This window comes from Anticarsia gemmatalis, chromosome 13 (genome assembly GCF_050436995.1).
Source record: "Anticarsia gemmatalis isolate Benzon Research Colony breed Stoneville strain chromosome 13, ilAntGemm2 primary, whole genome shotgun sequence".
Lineage (NCBI taxonomy): Eukaryota > Metazoa > Arthropoda > Insecta > Lepidoptera > Erebidae > Anticarsia > Anticarsia gemmatalis.
The window spans coordinates 10,841,647-10,851,921 of record NC_134757.1 but is presented as its reverse complement, the minus strand read 5'-3'; the positions used below and the strand labels follow the sequence as shown (position 1 = coordinate 10,851,921).

The window sequence follows — 10,275 nt, the reverse complement described above, 5'->3', positions numbered from 1 at the left end:
AGTTTATCCATATGTCATAGTAACATTGGATTTGAAAAAGGTTTGAAGATTTGGTTGAAACAATATTAAGTTACCGAGAATTCAGATATAGCGGGTTTCTTCCAACACAGATTAAATGTAACATTTATACAAAGTCCAGTATCCAAAATATTAGTTACCTAAATAAAGCTATTAAATAATTCCCTTCGGCCGTGTATGATACCAGAGTTTGGTAAACAGTATCATACGAGGAAAAAATGATCGTTGTAGGATACTGGTATCCAAGTGAGAGGATTTATTATTCTTCTGATACCCTTCACTATGTTTGGTAACCAGTATCCAGTGAGGAATATAACATACTGCCTATGACACCAACTCGGCAAAACTGTGATAAGCAAAAGGGTAGTTTCCCAACTCAATACTGAGATGAGAACCCTAACTGGTTGTGTCATTATCCACTTCTGGTTATATTATTGTCCTCTTTCATCCGAGTAAAAGCCATCGGATCTCATTCTGTACCGACGCTTATTGTAAACCCTCGCTTTATTGAAAACATACAAGGAAACAAGGAAATAGTTCATGAGTTTAAATTTTTACGACTTCATTTTTAACATTTAGAGTAACACTCACTGTACATCTATAATTAGTATTGTGGCAAAGCCAAAAGGTACATTCGTTTGAGTAGAGTTTTTTCCTGCGGTACTTGCGACCATCACTCAATAGTGCTCTTCCTCTTCTCTTCGTAGAGATAAATTCAATTTCTTTACTCATTTTGGACTACAGGCAACGCGGAAATATATCAATGCCGATGACATCATCAGTTGCATACGAGATGTTAAGAATTCACTTGTAATTATTTGATATTTTCCTTAGCTGATACTCGGTTACATAAAACGAAAAATCTCTATTACTTGGATACCAGTATCCTACAACGATCATTTTTTCTTCGTACGATACTGGTTACCAAACTCTGGTATCATACACGGCCGAAGCCAAATAATTAACGATTTACAAGTTTAATGTCAAATCCTAAACAAATCTTTATAACAAAGTAGCGTAACTTATTACTAAAGCGAAATATTTACAAAAGCAAGCAAACAATGAACAAGTTATTTCTAAAGAAATAGAATTATTTCTAACTTATTACTAAAAAGCTGCGGTTAACGAAATGTAGATGTTTGATAATACTTACTACGATTTCAAAGACCACTCGAAGTTTTGAATCAGAAATGGTAAGCACAGTATCTATATTATTTTATTTGTACTAGACTTTTTCAGGACTTTTAAATATTTCTCTGTAATAAATGGAAATATATAACTTTTACTACACTACAACAGTTTGTAAAATACACGACAACATTTAACTTTAGCGTAATGTCTGTCAGTCTGTCTGTTTTTTTAATATTCTGTTCAAAACGACATGAAAGTGGTCGGTAATAGTAGCTGTATAGTGCGATTACAAGCGACAATTCTTTATATTTCTAAAGTAATTACTGAATACTGAAACATCCTCAATTTCAACTTCATTTAAATTTCACGCGTTTATCCACGTGTGTTGGAGAAGTAGAGTACTGCAACTAATAATTGAGTTATGTTTCAAAATTCGGTTCCGAGTCCTATATTAACAACAAAACTTATATTACAAACAAGAGTCACTGTTTAGAGGTTTATTAATGTTATACCAAAATTGGCAAAAATATATCTAAAAAAAGTTGAAACGTAGCAAAGAAACTCACGAATTTAAACCATAAAGTGTTAAGTAAAGCGTCTTGAGAAGGACTATATTAGCTTACGGCAGCACTTAAAAATGTTCTTAATGATAAAAATAACTCAATATTGCATGGCCGAGGCTGAAGTGATCATTAAATGAAAGCCATCACTACGCTTCGGCATCTCCAAATATGTAGTTCTATTGCATGACATTATTATCTTATGAATTTTCATATTTTAAAAGTCATACAAAAAATTGTGTACGTTAATATAGTTTCTTCGCTATTATTTGTACTATGCGGATAATATGATGGATCTCTTAACAATGACTTATATATATTTACTTATATATTTATATAGTCGTTCATCGTAGGCGGGTGTGTGACGTCACGACAACGGAAATGAAACCTTACAACTAAACTAAATGTAAACTAATAACTAAAAGTTTTATAATTAACATTACTATAACATTTTGTACCATTTTTGAAAAATAACAAGGTAATCCTAATTTAAAAACTGACTTGAAATAGAAGATTTGACTTACAAAACAAGAAATAAAGGCACTATTACTATTTGCAATTTGCCAAACTTTTGATTAAAATATTTTATCTCGGAATCTTAAATACTGAAGTATTTATAACCGTAAACTTATATTTTATAGCGTATTCCAAACTTATAGTAAAGTTAACTAAAAAACTAAGGCACTGTGTTTAATAACATTTTTAATTCAAAATGAATAAACCAGCATCCTAAAGAAAACTAAACTTAAGTCATAAATTAAGTACGTAAATAGTTATAACAAGTTATTTTATTGCATCACTCTTGTTCTATGCCGTTGTTATAATACATCAAAGGTTAGCTCATGTAGGCCGGATCACGTCGCATACACAGCAAAAACATACAGTATTCATTTTTTTGCCCTAGAATAAAACTGTTTCGGCTAGAAGCCAAAATTTAATCTATATTTCTAATTGAAAGCGATAAAAACAAAAAAAATGCAGACTGAATACGTGTAGTTTATATAGAATTTACAAGTGCACGTGTTCTGAATATTACTTATTTATTTATTTATTTAGGGAAAAACAACCCGTTACACACTTACATTGTTATAAAGTAATACAAATAGGTACTTCTTATATGTGAAACTAACAACGTTTTCCACGTATTATTACGTTAATATGTGTACGTGCACGCACACGTTAACGGTATGTAAATATATCTATGCAATTTTGATACTTGACGCAACGCGTTCCACCCACAGAGCCAAGCCTTAGAATATTCAAATAAAATCTAATAACTTATTAAAACCAACCCGTTTAACTAAAGAAAACTAAATTGAAATTATATTACTTCTATCAAATATACTGTACTCAATTTGAAAATAATACTAAGATTAACAAAATGTTTTACTATTTAAGTATAGTTATTGATATTTGAAAATGAAAGCTCATAAACGTTTATTTTGATTACCTTTTTTAGTGACAACTGTTTCTAATCGTTGAAATTCACACAAAGTATTGATGCCGTATATAAATTTAACCTTTCCCAGTGATTGTAAGATTACTGTCCTATTGTTAAGACTAATGCAAAACTTAAATTTAAACGAAAACCAATAACTTTACTTAAAATAGTAACAAAGAAATGTCTATATTACAAAAATGTCACTAATAAACGATTTATTAAACTATAATTATAATGTTAGTCAAAAGTTATATTAAACGAAAAACCAAGTTATAAATAGAAAAACGTAAATGTACAAAAGACTGGTTAACATAAATGTTCTCATGAACAAACGAAAATGAACTCTAATTTACTAATAGTAAGGTTTAATATTGTGTTGGTGTCACTGGAAGTAGTTGCGTTTCTTTCTTGATATACTGAAAATAAGGAGTAAACATATTATTCGATTTGTATATTTCTAATTTACTTTTTTCACCTCCAGACAACTTTGTTGATGAAATGACTGTGTCCATTCTTCCAGCCAAGATTCTCTTTTAGAGAAGAATGACAAAGATGTACACACAAACCCACTACTTAACAACGGCTCTACGAAAGCCAATTGGCAGGTAATGAGAATCTCAAAAAGACATGGTATAGCTAGCTGACGATGAATAACATTGCTACTATATCTGATTTTGCAGCTAAATACAGTTAATGTCGGCAGATATTCTGTGTGAGAAGACGCACCCAGACTGTTAGCTCTTAAGTTAAGACAATTTCGAGACGTATATGTAGCTGTGATAAGGCCTCAAAAATAACCTCTTAGCGTGTTGCTCCTTTTTTTGCGATTTACAACATAATTTAGAAATATAAAGTTACCCAGTATCAGCAGGTGAGAAGAAGAATCCTCGAGGTCTGGTCATGGTGGCGGTGAGCGGCGAGCCCGGCTCGTTGGGACACGCCCACTGCGACCAGTAGTCGCAGGGCAGCCGGAGGAGCAGCTGCATCACCTGGAGAGATAATAACAATCCTTTTGTCAGTACATTATTTTCTTTAGTGATGAAGTCTTTTAATAAGCTTAATAAAGAATTTCTTATATTCGTGTCTTTTTTAAGCATACTGTGACAAAACATTTAAACTCTACTGAACAAAATAATGTAGATTTTTACGTTAACAATTCGTCCCGTTTTAAGTTAGCTTCATATATTAATTATTTGTAACGATCATTTTACGAAATTTTATTCTTTGTTCGAAATATATAACTTATTTTTTTGTTTATACTATTTGTACTTACGCCAAACATCTGTGCAGTCGCGTTGTACATCTCAGTGGGCTGCGACATGAGCCCGTAGCCGATCAGCGTGGGACCGAATATCTTCGCCAAGTTGTCGATACCCATCTCACACTCTGGACTTTCTGCTACTCTGTAATAGAAGTAAGTAAAATTATTATAGTAATGTACAGTATAGTTTTTAGGTTGGTGGCTATTTGAGTAGATTTGCCGGGATAACGAGGTATCACTGGCATAAAGAATTGCCGGCTTTCAATTTGAATACAACAATGAAAAAAACGCCACTGGTAAGAGTAGTTTACTGTCAGTGGTTAGTCGTTACAGTATAGCGGACAGACAGATTACTATTGCATGAATTACTCACTTCTGTAGATGCAGCACCAAGAAGGCCAGAGTGTCCCTGTTGGGCTGCGGCAGCTGGCTGACGGCCTGCACCACAGCTGCAGTAGCGTCACTAGGCTCAGAGAGCGTGGCGGCGTGCATGAAGTCGGCCCACAGCGCCGCCGACACCAGCGGCTCGCGCAGGGAGCGCAGGAAGTCCTTGATGCAGCCGCACAGCACGTGCACGTCCTCCGACGATAAGGATGGGGAGCCGCAACCGCGGAGGAAACGCTCCTGGAATTAAGAGGTTCATTTTAAGACTGGAAATATGAAATAGGTGCGATTGTGCAGCGAATTTGTAGTTTGAAATGTGAAATAGGGTTGATATCGAAAAAATGCACTCAAGAGTTAAGCACAATTTCATGAGCCTGAACAAAAACGAATGTAAATATGATCGTGTTCGATACTAAACATGTTCTTAATAAATTTTACTGAAAAACTGAATTATAAGTTTTAAATAAATGTAAATGATTTATTTACATCTCAAATTTTGATCATAAGAAAATGCATATATACCTTTAATCGTTTAACATCCTTATCAGTAGCGCTGATACGATAGATGCCCTTTTCATTGAGTCCCCTCTTCTCCACCTCGTTGATACAGTGCACCAACAGAGCGGGCACCATCGGCGGGGTCGACGGCGCGTAGTCCGATATACAACCCTCCTAGAATAAATTACGTAAATATTTAAAAATTGGGTCTTTTCAATATTATAGAAAAAAATATTCCTAGAATACATAAGGGGATCTAAGTCGAACGATGCTTTTAGTAAAGCCGGACAGTTTCACTTGACAATATTATCTAGCGACATAGCGCTACTTATATCCGTAATGACGAACAAAGCGTAATATTGCATCGCCTGACGTCGCGTACGATATTCGTCCCTGAGTGAAAATCAACGCTGTTGAAGCAATAACATAATGAATAACTTTACCTGTGGTGCATTAGGTCGCCTAGTGCCGGGCCCGGGCGGTACACAAGGTAGGGGCAGCAAGGCGCGACACTCGGGATGCGCCTGTGCTCGGCACGACTCACACTTCACGCCCAACTTCGCAAACTTTATACTGCAAATACAAACAATGTTTTCGACAATATACTTTTGACAATTACCTCATAGAATAGTTACAAAGTTAATAATAGTTTACGTGCTGATAGGGTATCTCCATTCTCCAATTAGTTTAGTAACCAATCAGTAAAACATAAGACACGCATTTATCTAGTCAAAAAGCTAACATGATTAGTATAATTATCAATCAGCCTTTACTAACTAAATCAGTATTACTTACGTTTTCCCACAAGGTCCGCAAGTCTCCCGCTTGTAAAAGTTCTTAGCTACAAAGTTGTGTTGTCGAGGTCGTGCGCGGGGCGAGGCGCCGAACGCCGCCGATACTACTGACGGAGTGCGCTGTGGCACGCAGCGAGGGGTTTCTGAACCACTCTCTGTGTCTGAAGAACATTGTGTAAAGGTAAATATGCGTGAAAATTGCTGAGACACTGTTTTTTTAAACAAACAAATTTATAAACTAACGGCTAAAATTTTCAAAAGCTTTTGACAGTCATTAACAGTAGTTAGAAGCTTGAACTGGGTTTTGAGGTCCGATAGGCAATCGCTCCATGTAAAATACTTGTGTCCAGCTGCATCGGGTGGGACTGGAAGCCGACTTCAGCATAGTTGGAAGAGAGGCTAAGCTGACGGCTGGCGATTTTTATTAACTCTTCTATAAAAATCTAAAATCTTGCAGAAGTTAAGTGTAATAAATATAGGATTTTACCAGTGCGTGGTGGTGCGGACGGCGTGCACTCCTCTTTCACCATGTGTTGTGACATCCTGCCCGACAGGCGGGCGGAGGACTTGCGGGCCGGAGGGGCCTCGTCACTGCTTTCGGATATGGGTTGCTGGAATATAACGTTGTATTTTAGGTATTGCTAACATTGAGAAGAGTGGGGACGTGAATAAGCAACAGAACAAAACTTTGCTGTAAAATGAAATTCTCAATTGAAGTAACTTACGAAGTTCTGCGGCGGTTTTAAATCGTGACTGGTTGGCGCGCGCTCCAGTGTCAGTGTAGTGGTGGCTGTGGCCAGCACTTTACCACCTTGTAGCTCCACAGTCTACGATAAAAAATAATAAAAAACATAAGAAAAAATATACCCTGTATCGAAGTAGCAGACGTAACGCACTAAACACTGTTTTTTTTTTCTCTAAAAAGGCAAAACCCGCCAAAATATTTTCGTCACATAGGTCTTGAGGTCTTTAAAAGTGACGAACACAAAGTACAACAACATTTGCAACAGGTACTTGTGGATTGGGCAAATTTCCGTGTGGGTATCGAACCCGCAACACCTTGATGCAGTAGAAGTGGCTAGCACCTTATACACTGTGCTTCTTAGGCTATTGTTAAGCAATGAAATAATTTGTTAAACTAAAAGCTCTACTAGTTCTAATCTATACTAATATTATAAAGCTGAAGAGTTTGTTTGTTTGTTTGTTTGTTTGAACGCGCTAGTCTCAGGAACTACTGGTCCGATTTGAAAAATTCTTTCAGTGTTAGATAGACCATTTATCGAGGAAGGTTATAGGCTATATATCATCACGGTACGACCAATAGGAGCAGAGTAGCTATAAAAAATGTTACAAAAACGGGGAAAATTTTGACCCAATCTCTTATGTGACGCAAGCGAAGTTGCGCGGGTCAGCTAGTGTATTTATATCTAGGGTTAATGCTAACACTCCTGTTCAGGCGGTCCACCTTGACGGCCGAAGAGTTGGTAGAAGAGCGTCGTTTCTTGGAGACTGGCGCGTTGTCCCTCGCGTTCCAGCCGCCGCGCTGCACCCACGAGCGTCTGGTTGACGCTAGGGAGAGGTCCAGGTCGTCCTCCGAGCGGGAGTAGGACATCTCCGAGAGAAGGGTGCCTAGGAGTAGAAAAATTGTTTAGTTATCTTAAAGAAGTCTTTGTTCAAGTTAAAAGATGTCCTGAGGTAGAGTCCTGTGCAGGTAATAAACAGTTACATAATTATGTACATACATTGTCACAAACTTTCACATTTTATTTATAATAATATGATTCTGTCTGTTTATCAACACAAAGCCAAAACGGAATTCAAATACCACAAAATGGAAGTGTTGCTGATTAAACCAGAAACAGAGATTAGAAATTATCTGAACAAATGATAAAAATAAAACTCTGACATAGATTCGAATTCAATTAGGCAATAGCAAGGGATTCGAAACTGCGAAAGAACCATTTTATGAATCAATAGTCTCATTTTACCAATCCTATTATGTCTAATGTTCATGACCTCAAAATCATAAAGTGTTTACATAGGAGTAGGGAGACCTAAAATACTACAACTTACTACAATTATTTTTACAACAAAGTACTCACCAGTAGAATTAAGCTCAGGAACACCACTGAGCTTAGCATTATGATCTTGCTGTGCTGTACCATTTAGAAATGCAAGCTTTTGTAGAGTTTCATCATTCAATTTTGCGCGATTGTCGTTGAATAACAGGTCCCGTGCCATGTCTAGCAGTTTACTCTGTAATAATATACATTGTAGGGTATTACATGCTACATGCATTATATAAAATAAAGTATTACTTTATGGTCAATCAATTAGGAAATACTTGAAAGAAAATTGTGCTCAAAATAGATTGTAATTGAAATCTCTCAAGCTTTGATCAAACAAATCAATTATTTAGGGGATTTTGGTGACATCAGTTTGACTATAGTGCAGCACATACATAATATGTTTTAGAATGGAGTATGATAGTGCTGATTTAAAGACAGCTCAAGTACAATTAATATTCAAAGTTATAAAAAATATGACCAGTCAGCATTGGAAAAATTCTTCAGAATTTGACTATGATCGATATATTTTTGATACTGACACATAGTAATAAGATTACATCGAACAGGAAAAAATTAACAAATTGCAAAGGTAGCATACTAGTAGTAGAAGATTTTAATTTTAAAGCTAAACATACCAATTCACTATACTTCTTCAACACAATATTCCTTTCCCTCTTCTCTCCATCCAGTAGTTTGCGTACATGGGCAAACTTGGCCTCCCACTTAGCCAATGTCCGTAAAGCTTCATCCAGCTCTGACTGTAGTCGAGCTGACTCTGCTTCAGCCGCAGCCCACTGGCCACGCACCCACTCCATTTGTTTTACAAAGGCTAGGAAACCTGCAGTTTTGATTTTGTTAAGAAAACTTTTATGGACTTATCTTTAAAAATACCAAATGTTCATTTTTGCTATTGTCAATTCATGCATAATAGAATTTCTGTCTAAGTCCAGCTTCCAATAGTAATCAGATACATTAAACCCATTTTCTCAGCAATCAGTGGGTCAGATAAAAAAAACACTCCAACCAAATTTTTGGTAGGAAGATAGTAGTTTTGGACTATAGTCCTGTGTAACACAATTCAATCTTACACAATATGTTATGTAGTTGCAAAAACCTTCGAAAATAGCTCATGCCAAACCAAGTTTCAAAATCATCTGATTGAAATATTAATTTGTGGTGTACCTATGTTGTTTACTTAATTCAATAATCCTATAAATAAAAATATATGAAATGTCAACCCAACAAGTAAAAAAATTAACCAGTTTGTTTTATCAATCAAAAAGTTTGTATGCTCAAGGTCATAGGATGTATAATGAGTGTGCCTTATCATAACATTTGAATTAGTACATAGTAATAAAAAAGTTAACTGTTACTCATAACAGTTAGATTTGGATAAGTATTTTGTAATATTTGGCATATTTTTTTGGCAACGCGGCTTATCGCCCGCCATTATTGACAGATTATCAGTTAGTGCAGGTAGGAGGTAGGTACATACCTGCACAGATTTAACAGTTGAAAAGAAACTGAAGTTTGCAGAATATTACTTATTATAAGTTTAACACTTAGTTTTAAAGATAGGACAGGATAAGGAACTCACATTCTTCAGCTGCTCCGTCGTTCAGGATATTGTTCAACCGATTTATATCATCAAATTGTGCCACCAACGACAAACCAATGCTGGCACCCGAATCCGAATTCTCTGTACTCATTTTGAATCAGTTTTCAGTCTCACACTTATAACAAAACAAAAACTTAAATAGTTCTTAAATTATTTCACATTTCAGTTAGACTAACAGCAAAACAAATCTTCAACCGTACAAAACTTAAAAATTAACGGCTTTCGGTTACGACCACTGACAGATGCCGCGATGCAAACAGGTTGCGTTCAAAAACTAGCGTGTGAGCAAATTATGATTTCTACACGAGGATATCAAAATGATTTATTAAGTTGTATATCTTATTGATAGTTTTCGTACATCTTTAACAAAATAAAGTTGTTTATTTATTTCCTACTATTGATATATTACCTGAAAAAATACACTAAAAAAATTGAACTTTTGTGGCGCGTCTGAGAAATTAATTTATCTTTGTAAGGATTCCGAACGTTTCCTTGGATTTT

General features: G+C 35.6%; 1 protein-coding gene across 2 annotated transcripts; it reads right to left on the bottom strand.

Annotated features, from left to right (window-relative positions):
* Nucleotides 1–495: 495 nt before the first annotated feature.
* On the bottom strand, nucleotides 496–10,010 carry LOC142977930 (rac GTPase-activating protein 1-like). Of its 2 annotated transcripts, none has more exons than XM_076122059.1 (13): nucleotides 9,754–10,010; nucleotides 8,792–8,994; nucleotides 8,190–8,343; nucleotides 7,532–7,716; nucleotides 6,813–6,914; nucleotides 6,575–6,698; nucleotides 6,089–6,248; nucleotides 5,737–5,866; nucleotides 5,318–5,467; nucleotides 4,785–5,035; nucleotides 4,424–4,553; nucleotides 4,009–4,139; nucleotides 496–3,566 (listed from the first exon to the last, which is right to left on the bottom strand). In XM_076122059.1, the coding sequence occupies exons 1-13, from the start codon at nucleotides 9,863–9,865 to the stop codon at nucleotides 3,533–3,535; spliced, it is 1,866 nt and encodes a 621-aa protein (XP_075978174.1). In that variant the 5' UTR covers nucleotides 9,866–10,010; the 3' UTR covers nucleotides 496–3,532. The 2 variants fall into 2 exon arrangements, with proteins under 2 accessions (XP_075978174.1, XP_075978175.1); XM_076122060.1 differs by having other exon boundaries at nucleotides 7,553–7,716.
* Nucleotides 10,011–10,275: the final 265 nt, after the last annotated feature.

Bases quoted from the DNA above. Each gene is read 5' to 3' on its own strand.
- LOC142977930 (XM_076122059.1), bottom strand. From the start codon at position 9,865: ATGAGTACAGAGAATTCGGATTCGGGTGCCAGCATTGGTTTGTCGTTG. The intron at 8,344-8,791 runs GTATGTTTAGCT...ATATTATTACAG, and splicing joins TGAAGAAGTATAGTGAATTG to AGTAAACTGCTAGACATGGC. The intron at 6,249-6,574 runs GTAAAATCCTAT...AATGTTCTTCAG, and splicing joins GTCCGCACCACCACGCACTG to ACACAGAGAGTGGTTCAGAA.